The sequence below is a fragment of the Lichenostomus cassidix genome, chromosome Z (assembly GCF_008360975.1).
Source record: "Lichenostomus cassidix isolate B80296 chromosome Z, HeHo_3.0, whole genome shotgun sequence".
In the NCBI taxonomy this organism is placed as follows: domain Eukaryota; kingdom Metazoa; phylum Chordata; class Aves; order Passeriformes; family Meliphagidae; genus Lichenostomus; species Lichenostomus cassidix.
Window position 1 is genome coordinate 58,137,086 of NC_139511.1, and position 18,020 is coordinate 58,155,105.

At 40.0% G+C, this 18,020-nt stretch overlaps 1 protein-coding gene across 2 annotated transcripts in view; it reads left to right on the forward strand.

Moving 5' to 3' along the window:
• Positions 1 to 2,277: 2,277 nt before the first annotated feature.
• Positions 2,278 to 18,020, forward strand: part of LOC146424993 (chondroitin sulfate proteoglycan 4-like) — a 42,272-nt gene continuing 26,529 nt past the window's right edge. For both annotated transcript variants that reach the window (XM_085041906.1, XM_085041908.1), the window contains exons 1-3: positions 2,278 to 2,399; positions 13,199 to 13,362; positions 13,955 to 17,524. In XM_085041906.1, the coding sequence (XP_084898032.1) occupies positions 2,327 to 2,399; positions 13,199 to 13,362; positions 13,955 to 17,524 (3,807 nt within the window). In that variant the 5' untranslated portion in view covers positions 2,278 to 2,326. The remainder of the gene's footprint in view (positions 2,400 to 13,198; positions 13,363 to 13,954; positions 17,525 to 18,020) is intronic.

Consider the following 18,020-nt stretch of genomic DNA (forward strand, 5'->3'; position numbering starts at 1 on the left):
ATTCATTTTGTTTAAGGAAAATATTAGTTCAATAATTCCTGCCATTACTCACTAGAGTCTGATTACATTTTTGCAACTGTATTGGTGTAACTGTGTGGTGGTGAAATAGATTACCTAAAATAACTGCATCATATTCCCAGATTTCATCCTATACCATGAATCATAAGGTATTCTTAAAAATATGGCTCATTCTTTTTCACAATGATTTGGTAGCTCAAAACATTGCTTATTTTTTTCCCCTTCTCTGCACTCAGACCTCCAGCGGTGACCTGGTCCAGCACCAATGTGCCCTCAGCTTGCACAGTGTCCTGCACGTGCCTCACCAGGTGTGCATGTGATACCAGGACCTTTGTGCTCGCTATACTGCTCTGTGTTAGGCCCCAAAACTCCTCTTGTATATGGGATATTTCTTTACCTACCTTGTGCCCCTCGTTCAAACACCTTGTTGCAGTACTTTTTTCCTGGTGTGGTTTTGACGACTACTTCTCAAGGCCTACAAGTGATGCTGTCCCTTCTGAGGTAAAATGCAAGGACTCTACCTGCAAACTTCTCTGCACAGGGTACGGATTTGTTAAGTCAGACCTGCGTAACTCATGAATGATGTAAAAGCAAAACTTTCCCCCAGGCTTCCCATCTGCATCTCAGAGGTTTGTTGATCCACACCTGGAGATCTGCTTTTCCAGTCTCAGTCATGTTATAAATTGTTATCCCACATTAAGTCCTCTTTTTTACCTTCTTGTTCACATCTTAAATAGATGCCTTTTTGTAATACCTTCTCCAGGTTTTCACAAATCTTTGAGTGCCAGTTGGAAGTGAATGATGTTCGTTAGGCTTCTGTCTGTGAGACCTTTAATAAAGTTTTAAAATGATATTTAGGGCAGGATCACTCCCCATGATTTCCCTCTGGGTGCAGATCCCCCCTGCTGTCATGTACATTATTCTAAAAATGCAAAGACAGCAAAGCCTGCCAAAAATTTCTAAAGAAAATCTAGACTAAATGATGATTGCAAACCTCAAAGCAAGAGAAGAACCAGACAGCTGACCCAGAAAAGATATTTGTGCCATCACCATTTTTCTCCCTTTTTTTCAGTTTTGGTATCTCAGTTACTTAATCTGCTTGCTTAGTGTCAGATTTCAGGTCACAAATTCCAGTCCTATGTGTAAGGGAGCAGCAAGTTAAAAAAACAACCAACCTGTTGAGACATATTGCAATGCACCCTGCCAGCTGATAAAATCACAGCAAATTTTATGACTGCGAGGCAGTTCCTGGCACGGAGGATTTATGTAACTCAAGGCGTGTCTGTGTATTTAAATTAAGTGTGGTAAAGGCTTATAAATTACAGGCTTAAATGTGCTCTTTAAAAACATTTTCTAAGCTGAAACTTTGTCCTTTAAGGACAGGACACCAGTGCAGGAGATGTGAAACGCTTATTTTTTCTGATTTAGGACCTTTACTTATCATAATGAGACCATATGACACTCCATAACTAGCTTGGAGGAGGTTGTAGCCAGGTAGGATCAGCCTCTTCTCCCAGGAAACAGGATGAGGTGACATGGTCTTAAGCTGTGCCAGGGGAGGTTTAGGATAGACATAAGGAGTAATTTCTTCACAGAAGGGGTGATTAGACATTGAAATATCTAATTTCAATGGTGAAATTGATGGAGGTGATGGAGTCACCGTCTCTGGAGTTGTTTAAGGAAAGGCTGGATGTGGCACCTAGTGCCATGGTCTAGTTGAAACAGTGGTGCTTGGTTACAGGTTGGACTCAGAGGTCTTTTCCAACCTAAATGATTCTGTGATTCTGTAATCATCTCAGTTTCTGAAACTGTCGTTTGGTCTACCTGTAACACATTTCTTCCCCAAAGCAGTGTGATGTGTTTCTTCATGGACAGCATGCAAGCACTTTGAGGGATGGAGCTGCTCCAGCCAGGAGAGGGAAAGGTTTGGGGTACCTCGGAGCAGCCTCTCCCTGAGACAGGCAGGCCATGGAGAGAGAGGGTGCGCGGCGGGTGAACGAGTGACAGCTGTAACCACATCTGGCAGGTCCCACCCGAGGCACGGACTAACCCAAGCCGTGAAGGGCGGTCGGGGCTGTGAGAAGGCATTCCCCGTCTCCCATCACAGGCCGGCGCTCCGGGAGCGGGGCGGGCCAGCTCGGGGGCTGCGCTGTGAGGAGGGCGGGAAGAAGGGAGGGGGCGGAGGCCGTCCCGGGACGGCGGGCGGGGAGCGCGGGCCGGGGCGGTGACACTGCCTGCCGCTCCCCGGGGTGCGCTGCGGCCCCACTGCCACTCGGGCTGGGGGAGCCCGGGCGGGCCCCGGTCCGGCATGGCCGGCGCGCCCGCCGCGCTGCTGCTGCTGCTGCTGGCTCTGCTGGGCGCCGGCCGGCCCGCTCTCGCAGGTAGGGCCGTGGCGGGGCCGGAAGGCACCTGCGCCCGCGGGGGAAGGGGCGGCCCGGCACGGGGCTGCTCGGAGCGCTGAAGCGACTTGTCGCCGGTGTTCCCGCGAAAGCAGCAGCCCGGCGGGGAGTGCCCCTGGCCGGGGCCGGTGGGGGTGCCGCTGGGCCGGGAGCGGGGCCGGGCGGGTGGCCGCACAGCTGGTGGGACAGCGGGCATTTTGTGAAGGCGTGGTGTCCTCTCGCCTTAAAGACAAGGCCGAGCTGGCCCCTCGGGTGTGAGCCCGCCTTGGTGCCTGCTCCCCTCCTCCTGCAGAGACGCTGACACTTGGCATTGCTAGACTTCCTAATGAAAATGGGGATGCTTTCCAAGCAACGTAGATGTAAACTTTTTCCTCCTACTCGGTATTATAACTGTAGTATATTACCAGGAAAGTGCTGAGGCACAAACAATTCCCTGCAGTTTCTTCCCCTGCTCTGGCATGCGTGTGAACTCGTAGTCCCGATGATAAGTATCAGGCAGCAGCTGCAGGGATCTGGGTTTTAGCATACAGCTTCAGCTGTCTTGTGCCTAGCTTTTCAGATGTGCCAAGACATTGCCAGTCACACCACCAGTGGTGATCCACGTTAAGGTGCAGGTCTTGGGCAGTCATGAAAACCGTGGAAACAGCCGAAACTTGAGGTGCAAGTTCTGTTTCTTCTTGAGATGGAACTTGAAGTACGTTGCCATTTGAGCATCAAAGACTGGTAATGAAGTTTACTTTTTAAATGCCTTTTTAAAATTAATGGATCAGCATTTGTAGAAGTGTGCTTTTTCATCCACCTTCATCCACCTTCTATCCCTCGTTGGAATCCCATGTTAGAAAATCACTGTAACTTTCTTTAGAAATATTGAGTGGTCAGTTCCTGCGGTGGTGTGGCATCTATTTCACTAGCTGAGAACACAAGTTAGAAACGGACTAATATTAAATTGTAACTTTAAAAAAGATAGTTTTTACTTTAGAAATTAATGAAGGGATTAATGAAAGGATTACATTCGGATACTATAAATGAAATACACCTATCTTGTCTTTACATGAGGGAATTTCAGTGTGTGGAGTTCTAAGCGCTATTCTCATCAGTTCTGTGAATGAATACGCTGCAGCCAGAATGGGTGGAGGAATTTTTTTATTCCTCTTAGAGATGTCTCAGACATATCAGGGATGTCAGGAAGATTTGAGTGCCACTGAGATGGCAATGTCTGGTAGTAGTAGCATTGTCTTAAAGAATATGACAAAGGGTTTCGTGGATATTACTGGTAGTGTTAGGCCAGCCAGTGCTTTGTGGCTTGCTGTTGCAGTAGTGTCCTCTGTCCCTGGCATTGCAGTCAGTGCAAGATAAAGCCAGAAGAATAATTTCCAAACCACCTGGTTGGGACACAAGCCTGCTGCTTCTAGGTACATCAACCCATGATGCTTTAGTTGAGCTGCCTTCAAGCTGAGCTTTGCTGGGCTGTGTGGACTGACATCACTGCCAGGAGAGCTTGTTAAATTCCAGTTCTCTTCATTTAGTCCAGCTGCTGTTATAGCTATAACCTTACCCAGAGATAATCTAGTGAAAGGGAAGAAAACAGCTGAAGTCTGGGAAGGAAAAAAAAGAGCTAGCTTCTCATAGGCAGTGAACTGAAATTGGTTGTTAAGTGGCTTTCTCAACTCAATTTTTTACTGAGTTTCTGTGATAGAACAAGAAAATAGCATCAGCTCTGTTCATTGCACATGCAGTGCTTTAACTATAGGACTGTCTTTTATCTGGAAATCGTGGAATGCTTTGGTTTGGAAGGGACCTTTAAACATCATTGTTTAAAGGTGTGTAAAGCATTTGTAGCTGCAACAGGAGGATATTTCTCACGTATATTTTAGGTGAGTGTAAGAGGCTCACTAAGTGTTTGATTTACCCACAAAATCTTACTAAATTTTACACTGAGAAAGTATGAATCAACCCTAGAATTCCCTTTTGAATAAGGGAATTTTTTTATATTTAACCTTAAAGAGCATTCCCAATGAATCTAGCAGCTTCCTTTTCCACTCCCGTTTTTTCTGTGTCTCTCACGTGCCATTGATATCATCTGCTGTCATCTTAGATAAGCCGACAAAAATGGAGGAATAGAAGTGTCCTATTTTGATTCTTTGGAGGTTTTTTCCCCCCCTCCTCTCATTCTGCTGCATTGCTTTTGCTATTTTTCCTTGTAGCAAAGCTTCATTAACGAAACCCCTGTTTTTGAAGTATCAGCACCATGTTTTGGAGAGTGTAAGATTTGTAAAGAAACCATATTATGCATTCTGTGGAGTTTTTCAGTCTCAACAGTTGAATTTGATGCTCTCTGTGATGCAGCAAGTACTGTGTTAAAAAAAATATTCAAAATATGGTTCCATCTAGCTGTAAAAGAAAAGAAGCCCTGAGCGCTTTTTTTTTCCCAAAGCCTGTATTTTCTGGAGCTTTTTTTCCACAGTTGATAAATAGTAAATGCTGATGAATCAGACTGAAAGGAGGTTCACTTTTTCCTCCTGCAAAAGTGAGAAGCATTGAGATTCACTGTAAGAGACTGGATTATCATCAGCATAGGTTTACATCACTGTAAGGACAGTTTTAATTTCATCATGCTTGTGAAGTTCTGATTTGGACGTTAAAACTCATTCAATTGAGTTTTAATGGGCAGTCACACTAACTGTAAGGATTTCTAACATAGGGTGACGTTTCAGTCAGAAACCTGAGAAAAGTTAACTACTGACCTGATTCTTCACTCTTGTTCAAAAGCAGAAAAAGCAGTTACGAAATTACTTTAAGAAAGTGATTGTGGTCAAATTTTATTTTTTAACTGCTAGTTTCTTGAGCTTTGAATCAGAGGAACTGATCATCATAATTTCCAGGATATGGCATTCCTGACAATGCCATGAAATCTCTAGCAATTTCTTCTGCTATTTGCACCATATTTTAAAAAAGAGTGATTTTTATCACTGATGTGCTGTAAATCCAAACTACAGCACTATACCAGTTACTGAGAAGAAAATTAACTTTATCCCAGCCAAACCCAGGACAGTTATGCAGACCTTTTCAAAGTTCCAGCAAAGTGTTAGCCGTGTAAGATACTTCTGAAAGAAATATTTTAAAGTTAGTTAAAGAGTCTTTCTTTTCTCCTGTCTTTGTAGCATCTTTGTCATACTGCTTGGACAAGTTTTCTTTTGGAAAGTTTAGGATAAATTAATTACTTTTAAAGTAGCTGCATGTAAGTGCTAGAATTAAATATGTATTTCTTCAAACTCAGAAGCTGGGATTCTGTGGTCATAGTGGTATCAAACATGTTACTGGCATGATTCAAGATGAAAGGAAGAAATACAACTAGATGAGGAAATAACGGTATGAATCACAAAATTTTGGAACAAATGCTTGCAGCATGTGAGAAGCATCACTTTGGGTCAGTTCTATTCCAGGTAAGTTACTCAGCGCAGAACTGAAACATTCTAAAGTGACAGAGTTTTGTAGGAGTGTCTGTACACCAGAGAATTCTATTTGGAGAGGGCTGGCAACTCCTCAGTTGGTGCAGTGATTGAAATCTTGGAGCTGTGTGCCAAGAGTGGTAGTGGGAAGGAGCTAGAGGAATGATTTGGTTCTTTGAGGAAGCTCTAGGCATGTTTATAGTGCAAATTGTGAGTGCATACAGTAATTGCAAATGTATTCTTTAATCTCTCATTCTACCTTTTTTGTTATATTGGATACCTGGAATTTGGTGCTCTTTCACTAAGGTTTTCTCCCTTTTTAATCTACTTGTGCTGTACAGTGAGACTGAACAGGGCTTTTAAAAGTTATTAATATCACAAAAGCTTATTTATATTTGGTATTAATAGGCTCGAGCACTTGTTTCCATCACTCAAATCCTATGCTGAGGGAGAATCTTAATATTTTATTTATGTTAGCAGTTTTGAGCTGTTTTTCCTGTGGTTTAGGGAAACCAAGTTCAGACTTGCATCTTCATGGCTGGGATCTGAATATTTTATCTTAGTTACAGCAGAAGCTGTTGGGACTCAAAGTGTCTGTTGTGGTTAGCCTATCATTCTGTGCATGTGGCCTCTTAATGGGGCTTCAAGCTATACTTTTATATAGCTGAAAGGATTTTTACTATTTGGAAGCTTGCCTTTGTTTTACTTGTAGGTTGTACAACCCTTCTACCTCTTATTGAAGCACCATAAATAACTTTTTAGTACGGAAGAAATCTGTTAAGTGTGAAAAACAGCTGCTCTGTTTTGAGAATAAAGGGGCAAAGGCAGGGGGAGGGACAAAATTATACCACTTTGATTTCTCTACAGTCCTGAACTGAGTTCTCAGAGAATGTATTTAGTAGTATATTATCTGATATTGGTCTGAAAAAGTATGTTATGCAAAAGGATGATTATGCTGTTTTCTCACTAATCACAGGAGAAATGGGCTGTGCTCTTAGGAAGGGCTTCTACTTGAACATCCCAAATAGTAGAGTCAAAAACATACCAAAATTTGTCAACAGACAGATAGAAGACCACTGTCATCTGAAAAATTAATATTTATCTGAATTACCTTCATGAGTGGATTTCTGTTACTGTTACAGCTTTGTGAATGAGCTGCAGGGGGCAGAATTCAAGGTACAGATCTCAGGTGGACAATGGGAAGCTTCTTCAAATAGCTCAAATTACTAAAAAAAGTGTTCCCTGTAGATACACTAGGGCTGATGAAGCCAGCACCTCACTGATGTAGGTGCTTGTTACACTTTATCAGTGTGCTCTTAGTGCAGATGAATTAACCTTTAATCTGACTTAGTGTTTTTCATATAGCAAGTTGAGTACTTTTATTTTCCTGAAGGGACATTGTATGGTTGGAGTAACTTGGGAGGGGTGTTCATCAAACATTTAGCAGATAGGGACCTTGTCTGTGTTACCTAAATACCAGTGCAGCACAGGACAACAGTAGATGGTCGGAGTGAAAATGTAGGGTGAATTCATTCCATTCCTGCCTCTTTTCCTCACCCCCTCCCCACCTTCTTCTTGTAAATTGCTTTTTATACAGCCAGCCTGTAGAGCTCATTGATATTGAAGATTATTGATGAGACCACTGCAGGAACTGTGATCTCAGCTGAGGAGTTACCATTGCACAGAAGTGACTTCACTCTGCAGTAGGCAGCAAACAAGCCAACAAAATGCTGCTCCTGGCTCAGCAGTTCTGGAGATTGGAGAGGTTCCTGACTGAGAATACATGGGCTATGTTAGACTTAATCCTTGACTTTTATGATTTTATCTTTACTGACTAAGTAATATAATAGATTCCATGACTTCCAGTAAACCAAAAAATATATAGTTGTTTTTACAGCAAATCAGTGGGCTACATGGGCACAGTTTGTCTGAGCAACAGTAATTCTGTGGATGGCATTTATTGTAGTGTTGAAAACAGAAGATCAGTACATTGGTTATTAAAAATAAACAAATGTTTTTGTCTACATGAGAAGGATGCAGGACATTTGAATGTATCTTAAATATTATCAACATTGTTTTTTCTTATACTGTAGATTTCTGGTGAAAGGTTTACCTTTAGAGCGCTCTGGCACTGATATCTCCCGAACATTTTGAAGATAAAAACATTGTCCAAAAACTCTCTCACATGAAACAACAACATTTTTCTTTTCTGCTTGATGATTGAATTTTGTATTTCAATTTTTTTCATATAAAGGGGTGGATACTAGAGGCAGGAAAGGGATCTGGTAAAGTGTCCCTCTTTTTCATCTGGCATGAGTGTAAAAACCTCTCTGGATTACATCTTTATAAAAATTCCTGAAAGACTGGTTCAGGCTAGTAGGGAAAGCCTTTCTACATTACTTTCTTTGGGAATAAGATGTGAAAGGGATCCAAAGAAATAAAGGAATGACATTTATGTAGATTTGGCTGTTTCCTGTCTGCAATGGAGACCAAAAGGAGTTGAGCAGACATGAAGGCTTTATTATTTCCAATTAAGAAATGAGTGTGGAATGGTGATTCCAAGGTCACTTACAGCATTGCTGAGAAGATAATTGGTCTCAGCTGAAAATAAAAAGGACACTAACAAAGGGGAAAAAATTCCATTTTTTCAATTAGCTCTTTAGTCTTGATTTTTTTTTATGAATGCATGTGCATAACTTGTGATAACAGAATCTGAGTTTGGTTTTTTGTAGATACATTAGTGGGGTTACTAGTTTTGGCAGTGGAGAAGAGATGAGGCTTTTATTTCTTTGTGCTTTGCATACAGAAAGAAGAGAAATATTATTCAAAGGGTAGCTGTTTGTAGAATTTGATGTTGTTTTAGCAAAGAGAATGAAGGCCGAACGAAAGGATTAAATGCCAGCCTAATAACCATCAGTCGGGGATAAGTGAAAAATCTTTTGCTCTGTTACTATGAAGACTTCTGCTATGCCTGCTTTCTCATTGTTACTTCAAAGAAGGATATTGTGAACAGAGCTGGTCAAGAATCTTCAGTGAAATTACTTGAAATAAAATTTTCAAAACTTACATTTTCCATATAAAGGTTGCCTGTTATGATGGAAATACAGGGAAGGATTTATAGCCTGAGCCCCAGACTTGAGGGTTGGCTGTAAGGGAAGAAGGAAAAAATACGGGGACCAGAAATTAGCCAGTAACTCTGGTTGAAAAGATCTTTAAATTTGCATCCCAAGTGATTTTTGTGAGCCTTTGTGTGTCTATTTCCATGTCCATAAATGGACATTAATAGCTAATGTAGATCTGGTTATTATTCTCATCTGCTTTCACTCTCTTTTGCATTTGAGGCACAAAGATGTTACAGAATAGGTTGTCTGCCCATGCGCTCCAAAGGAATAATTGAATTGGTATGTTGAATTCACCTGTTCCAGTAGCAAGGGATTTCCAAGACTGGTATTGCTGGCTGAACTCCACTTGTTTTCTGTAATAGTGTGATTAACATCAGGTGGTCCATGGCAAAATGTCCCCTTTTCAAAAGCACCAGAATAATTTTGAGATCAGTCATAACTTGGTTTCAGCCAGAAATCATTCTAGAAGTGTCTGCCCTAGAGGAATTTGATTTCTGTAGTATGATAACATGCTTAGTTTGGTGGGTAGTGAAGCAGAAATCATCCCAAGGCACTGAAGGTGGTCCAAAATCTTGTTTAGTGCTGGATCAGTGCCTGCCTACCCCACCTTCAGTGATGGATTCTAATGCTGAAGAGTTTTATGGAAGGCACAAGCTTTAACTTAGCTTTCTTTATTTCTTTGCAGGAAATTAATTTATAGTATAAATACCAAACTTTTGCCCAGGGATGCATTGCAAAATAGTGACTTTGCAGCTTCATTCTAGTTATTCTAAATTGCACCTAGTAATCCACAGATAGTTAATCTTTCTGTTTAATTGCTTCTCCCAAAAGCCAATGTTTTTCATGCTCAGGTCTACTGAAAAGTAATTGTCAATTTCCACCAGCAGCCATTACTTTTGATTCAGAAATTCAACTAAATTTAGGAGCTGTACTACAGTGATCACAATCAAACTTTCTGAATATTGACATCTGTGAAAGATTTTGATTTCACTTAATTTCTGAGGAACGGCACTGATACAATACAATGAAATCTTCCACTTGCCAATTCTGTAGGGGTGCCAGGATGTAACATAGCAAAATTAATGTAACTGCTTCTTGGAGTCTCAGTAGAGTGAGGCAAAGGGTCTGTCTGCCAGTAAAACCTTTCTGTACCCGTAATGTTATAGTGATGTACAGTTCTGAAGGCAATGGAGTTTTTTGGTTAAGACAGCTTATTTCAGACAGCAAGGTCTGAAATATTCCTGTCATCTTTAGGAAGTATTGTGGCTTAGCCCCAGCTGATAACTAAGTCCCATGCAGTCACTTGCTGAGTCCCTCACCCCATGGTGGGATGGGGAGGATTAATATCACAAAAAACCAACAACATGTGGATTGAGATAAGAACAGTTTAATAATTGAAAAAAGGTAAAATATAATAGTAATGAAAAAGGGAGAAGTAAAACCCCCTACCAACAAGTGATGTACAGTACAGTTGCCATCTGCTGACTGATAGCCATCCCCCCAGTTCATATCCTGGGCATGTTGGAATATCCCTTTGGCCAGTTCGGATCAGCTCTCCTGGCCATGCTCCCCCAGCACCTTGTACACCTGATCACTGCTGTGCATGGAACACTGAAACGTCCTGGATTTAGGGTGAGCACTGCTCAGCAGCAGCTAAAACATCAATACATCACCAACACTGTTCTCTTAATAAATGCAAAACACAGCATTGTACCAGCTACTAGGGAGAAATTAACTCTATTACGGCCAAAACCTGTAGAGGAAGACAGTATCTCTGTGTGTCATTTGTTGAGATAGAAATGAGAGAACTCCTCTGTCTTACCTGTCTTATTGGATCTAAAGCTCTATAGGGGTAGGGACAATCTCCTGTAGTCCATTTGTATGTTAGATAGGACAGTGATAGTCCTATCCACTGCCATACTATGAATTTAACATAATATAAAAAAATTATTTAACCTGTTTCCTGGCCTATTAGTTATTCCTTGCTTATACTGGGCATTTGTCTGTAGTTATGTTATTCCAATACTTGCTTTGAAGATGAGGTCTTTCTTTATTTACCCCACAGAATAACATTTCTATGTACATCAAATGGCATGGGTTTTCTCAGTGTAAAAATTTAATGTAAAACCTGTGAGGTGTACTTAAGCTATTTGAAGAAAGCTTTTGAACTAGAAGCAAACTGCTGGGGAAGAATTTCTTTTTGTTCCACTTGGAATAAATTTTTCTACGCACAGTGGTGACTCTTCCTTTGGAAGAAATATGTGTATTTTAGTAATGTAAAGATCTTTCCTGTGTTTCTCTGGGTACTTAATATGACTTGGTATTATATAGTTTTTTGTCTGTGGGGTTTGCTGAAATCTTATTCTTGGGAAAGCTACCTAGAATTTTTATGTATCCTACAGCAAATTTTTAGATACTATTATTATTTCATTAATGAGCTGCTAAATGGGATCTGTGATTTGATGCTCTCTGCAGAATCCAGTTCAGAGTCAAAGCCACACTTTTTATAAGAGTCATCAGAGTATATTAGGTTAAGCAAGGGGACAGCTAATGTAGGGACTAGAACAATTAAACCTCAAAAGTCCTCTGCAGTTATGCTTGATTTTAAAAAGAACTGTGTTAAAATGAGAAAGTTATTTCAGAATGAAGCTAAAACCTGCAAAATAAATATTTAACTGGTGGTGTTCTTACAATTTATATCCAAACACAGCTGAAAGCATCATAAACTTTGGCAGATGGAATTTGAAAATGGGCATGTCTGGGGAAAAAAAAAGGTCAGGGATCAGCTTGAAGGAATCAAAGCTTTTACTAAATCCTCCTTAAGTACATCAAGAACAAAAACCCTTCAGAGGATCTGTGCAGCCAGTTGATTAAGTTACCAGTGTAAAAGAAGCACTCAGAAAGGGCATGGCTACTGCAGAGAAGCTAAACTAAATGGCATTTACTGCTAATTGGGAAGATTCCCAAACTGAAGTTCCTTTTTTGGGGTGGAGGCAGGGGTGCAAAGGGGTTGACTTAAAAAAACTTGAGGATGAAATAACTTGCTTGCTAATCTCATGATTAAAAGTACTCCTTGGTACCTGAAGGCTGAATGGTGGCAGATTGCGTGCCAGTATTTAAAACAAGAATTACCAGGGAGCTGTAAGCCTGACATCCATAACTCAAATTTATAAGTACTGTAACAAAGGATAAAATATGCACAAGTGAGAAGGATCAACTTTGGAGGAGTCCATAACATTTCTTTAAAGTCAGGTTCTGCTTTACAAACCCCTTGGAGTTTTCTTGATGGGGGTGGGCAAAAACTCTAAGACTTAGAGTTTTGAAAGACTTGATAAAGTTTGCTGCTGAAGGCTTTTGAGCAGTCATTGGAGTGCAGGGCTTTTTGATTAAACAGGAGAAGTGGTAAATGACTTTTTTTTTTTTCGTGTGTCAGAGGCAAGTTACCAGGAGAGTTTTGATTTGGTCTTAGGATTGGTGCTGTTCAGAATAGTAATAATTGGGATGGTGAATGCTATGAGTAGTCAAATTAGAAATCTTCCTGGTGTTACAATTCTTCAGGGCAGAAAAGAGGGGAGGAGACAGTGAAGGAGGCTTGTACAGAGCTGAGTGACTGGCCAACAGGATAGCAGGGCTGGTTGGAGTTTGCATACAGGATACAAGAGGGCAGTTTTGCATGGAGTAGAAGGATACAAATATCTGAAAATGACGCTAGTGGCAGGAGAATTGTGGGTCTTCTCTGCAGAGGTAGCGTGGGATGTCTCTGATGGAGATGTAAGGGCATGTTGAAGATTAGTATCTTTCCAAAGAGAAACTAGAGGAATACTTGAGAGTGAAATTCTTTGGCACTTACAAAATAGACTGGGTGTGACAAGCTCAGGAAAACACCTCAAACAAACAAACAAACAAACAAAAAGTATTTGAAAGAAATTATGCAGTATAATAAAATTCCCAGTCATCACTGTTGGAGATAAGAATACTGTACTGTATTCATCCTTTATCAGTTCTGGTATGGCCATTGGGCTCTTATTAAGTTGCTTGGACTGGTGAATTTGATATCTGAGATTTTATTTGCATTTTAATGTGAATAAGTATATAGAAAATAATACACATTTTTTTACATGTATGTAGGTATGGATAAGGAAAAGAGATTGTGTGTGTGTGTGAGAGAGAGAGATTAAATTGTCTCTTTATTTTCCTTTATTTCTTTCAGTGTCATTTTATGGGGATAGCTTTGTGGAGCTGAACATGGTAGAAGCATCCCCTCAGACATCCTTACAATTGCAGTTTCGAACAAGCAAGCCACAGGGACTGCTTCTTCTTGCAGCTGGGAAGACAGATTATTGTTTAATGGAGCTACGCTCAGGATATGTACAAGTATGCTTTACAATTGTAGCTAAAAAATGCATGTAGCCTGTATTGCTCACAGTTTTTCTTTAGTCTGTTACCTATAACAAGGTATCTAAACAAATTTCTGTTTAAAGAAATGGAAAAATCACATAATATAATTGAGAATTTCAAAGCATGACTTTCATTTCTTACAATTATATCTCTATAGCCTTTGAGATCTCTGGATGTTAAAATCAAGATCATTGTCTTCAAAGCATGAGATTCAGTAAAGGCAAAATTTCAGATTTGATGATGGTAGCATTACAATAAGTGCTTGGATCTGAGTAATTGTTTTTCTGCAAGGTAAGTTCTTGAAAGATCACTTTTAGTTGGGTTCTCAGGGGTTGTTCCTAGCAGAACTGCAGAGTCCATTCCTGCTTCTGCAGTTATTCAAGCTGTATTTGTGATGACAAGTAAACCTACACAGAATTTTAGTAGAATTTTATTTTTTCAATTATATTTTGTTAATTATATGCTCAGTATGAAAAAGTATGAAAATTAATGTATTAACTATATATTAATGTATGATTGTGACAAATACCATTTTGGATTTTGATAGTTAAAATTTTGTCTGTTGCAGTTGAGAATTAACTTTGGTGAGGGGGAACAAGTACTGCATTCCCAGCAGAGATCTCAGCTGAATGATTTATCTTGGCACCTGGTTGAACTACATCATGAACAAGATAATGTCACATTGGTAGTCGATAAACATGACAGAACCAATGCAAAAATGCCTGGAATTCTTTATGATTTAAACATCGATTATGGATTCTACATAGGTGGTACTGGTAAACTTGATGCTCCCTACCTTGTTGGAGCACTACCCAGTTTCCGAGGATGTATTGATGATGTGCTGTTCAACCAGTTAGACATTCTGATGCCTCTGAGACCTTCTCCTGGCTTGAAAAACATCTATGAAGTTTCAGTGGGGTGCAGTGATGAGTTCTTTGCCGGTGAAGAAGAGCCCATTAGTTTCTTCAGTTCCAGGTCCTATATTTCTTTCCCGTCATGGAGTGTGGATGATGAGGGAATCTTTGAGTATACTTTACAAACCTCAGCTGCTCGTGGCTTGCTGCTTTACCACCCTGGGCAAGAGGGAGATTTCATTGCCATGGAAATGGAAGATGGTTTAATTAAAGCTTACATTGGAAAACATAAAAGTAGAACCCATCTTTCCTCTCGTAGGTCAGTCAACGATGGTCATTGGCACCACATCAAACTGAAATTTACTGCAGAATATTTGCAGCTAACACTGGATGAAGAAACTGTGAAAAAATCATTACCTCCCCCCAGTAAATTGCCACTTCTGGAGGGATCCCTCTTTGTAGGTGGTGTAGATGACAGCATACGATCAGAAGTGATTAAGTTAGAGTTAATCTCAGTATCTGGGAAGTACGCCAGAGGAGGATCCTTCAAAGGGTGCTTAAGAAACCTGAAAGTCAACTCAGAAAAGAAATCGCTGAAGAATGTTGTAGTAACAAAGGACATTTCAGCTGGATGTGAAGTGCAGAGTGCTTTTAATACAAATCTTTCTTTAGAGATGGCTGTAAAGAACCCTCCTATGAAAGCAGCTCCTATGTTTGCCATTTCCCATGAAAGCTCGATTTCTCTGGGCAAGGAAGACAAAAGCCACCTTTTAGTTCTATGTGACTTGATTGTGCTAGAGGGGGGACAAGCTTCTCTTGAATCTAAGCATATTGAAGTTAACTTAGACTTTCAGAATTTAGGAGTTCATCAGTCACAAATCCTTTTTGATATAAAGGAACCACCCTCTCATGGAAACTTGAAACTGAATGTTGAACCAATGCAGGAGGTAAATACATTTACTATGCAGGACGTGTGGCAAGGGAAGATTCTTTATGTCCATGATGGCTCTGAGGGCACTTATGATTATTTTAATTTCACCATTTCTACCAGCAGTGAGAAGATTGTGTCTCCATATTTGCAAGGAAATGAGCAGCATATGTTTAGCATTACTGTCACTCCAGTAAATGATGCACCTGAGATCATACTTCCGGAGGGAAACTTGCTGCTTCTCTTAGAGAACTCAAAGAAACGTTTAACTAGTGGCATGATTAAAGTTCTAGATAAAGATACGGATTCCGTGGATCTCAGTCTTTCAGTGCTTGGAACTCTGAATGCAGATGCAGGATTTTTAGAAAATTCAAAGCGTCCTGGAAAAGCTATCACTACTTTTTCTAATGAGGATTTAAGCGAAGGCACTGTTTTCTTTGTCCACACAGGCGTCAAGAACTCAAGGATTGTTCTCAGGGCAAGTGATGGAGAGAAGGTGAGCAACACTGTTGTGTTACGTGTCATGGCAGTTCCTTTGGATTACAGAGTTGTCAACAACTCAGGAATAAATCTGCTCCAAGGTGCTACAGCTTTTATAAGACCTAGGCATCTGGCAGTTGAAACAAATGCTGTCCTCCAGGATATGGAGATACGGTATGAGATTACTGAGCCTCCTCGCTTTGGTCAGATCCAAAGGCAGCATTCAAAGGGGGAATGGAAGCAAGTCAGCTCCTTTTCTCAACGCTCTCTTCAGCGCAGCCGTGTGAGATACTGTAGCACTTTTAAAGACATTCAACTGGAAAATGTTACTGACCAATTTAAGTTTAAAGTCAGCATAGGAAACGGAATCAGTGAAGAGCATGCATTTCTAATCAAAGTGAAATGGTTAAGGTACAATCTATTGAAACATGCTCCTCTAGAAATTGAAAAATCAAAAAAGAAGTACTTGAATTCTGATAATCTTTTTGCTATGATTGCAGATCTGGAAATGCCTGAAGATGAGCTTCATTTTAAACTTCTGTCCCTACCAAAGAATGGACAGATACTGCTTAATGACCAGCCTTTGAAAAAAGATTCAGTCTTTAGCCAGAAAGATATTACTGATCAAAAAGTGGCATATGAATTAATCAGCAGGTACCATGAAGACAGCTATGATTCATTTAGATTTCTCATTTCTACAAAGTATCTGGAATCAAATTTCTATGACTTTGAAGTGTACATCAAATCAGATTTCAGAAACGTTATTTTGACTAACAATGGTCTTAATGTTACTGAAGGGGAAGGAGAATTAATAACAAGCTCAAAATTGTTTGTGCAAACACCTGATAATAAGAATTTCCAATATGAAGTTATACAGTTTCCTAAGCATGGGAAACTAAAACTTACTAATTTTTCTGGTCCATTTGAGAATAATGGCAATCTTACAACTTTCACTAATAAACATATAACTGATAAGAGTCTTATGTATGTGCATGATGATTCTGAGACCACGTTTGACGAATTTCTTGTCAGAGCTTCCAGCAAAGAGTCAGGAAAGGGGACAGACTTTGATCCAGAAGTAGAACCTTTTTCAGTAGAAATTAGATTCTACATTTCTGTCCAGCTGAAGAATGATGAGAAACCAGTACGCATAATTGATAAGATATTTAACATAGTGAGAAATGGGCAGCGATTATTAACTTTGGCAGATCTTTGCTATCATGATCCTGATTCTGATTTTGATGATGGACAGTTGCTATATGCTAGACGTGGTATTTCCAACGGGGACTTGGTGCTAACAAATGATACTTTACATAGACTCTACCAATTCAAACAAGTGGACCTGGAGCAAAAGCAAGTCCTGTTCATACACCATGGTGCAGATTTTGGGCGTTTTGTGCTTTTTGTGACAGATGGCAAGCACTATACTTCTTTGCTTCTAGAAGTTAATGCCACCGATCCTTATGTTAGGTTGGCAAATAATACAGGATTGTTGGTTCAAAAAGGGAAAGAAGAAACTATTTCAACAGCTAACCTAAGTGCTACTACAAACCAAGACATAAGAAGTGATCACGAGGTTACGTTTGAGATACTCTCCTTCCCAAAATACGGGAGAGTATATGTGAATAATCTATTAATGGATTCCTTTACTCATCTAGATCTGATAAAAGGGCATGTGACGTACAGACATGATGACAGCAGTAACCTTATTGACAGCTTTAACTTTACAGTTCATGCTGGAGATGTTCATCTGGATGCTGGACTGCAGATTCACATATATTTGGAAAGTCATCAGCAGCCACCAAGGATTGTGAACAAAAACAATCTCTTGGTTGAAGAAGGAAAACCAGTTAAAATCAGTAAAGGAAAACTGCAAGTAGGTTAACCATGTTGTCCATTCCTCCGATCTTGTAGCAAGTTTTTCTCACTGTTTTTTCAGCCATTGCAGTGTCTTCATCTTCAGTTTGTGTCTTCTCTAACTCCTTTTGATTACCACTAACATGACTGCTTTCTGGGTGCTTAATTCAGGAGAGACTGACACTAGCAAACTTCCATTTTTAGGAGGGAAAACTGATTACATTAAAGAAAAAGAATGCCCATAGTCTTTTACTCTGTTGATTATTGGTGCTTAGGAAATTTAGTATTTGGAGGTGCTGTATGTAATGTTTGTTTTAGTTGGAACAATTATATGTACTCCATGTAACGTTCTTAATGGAGCTGGTGGGGAATGCCAAGGAAGAAAGGGTTTTGCTTGATTCAGTTTGGAGCTAGCTGAGTTAAAATCATTCAATGCTTACATCCAAAATTTTAAAAAATGTCAAGTCACAAACCTGAGGCCATTTCTGTTTGATTAATTCTTCCCTGCCTGTTGT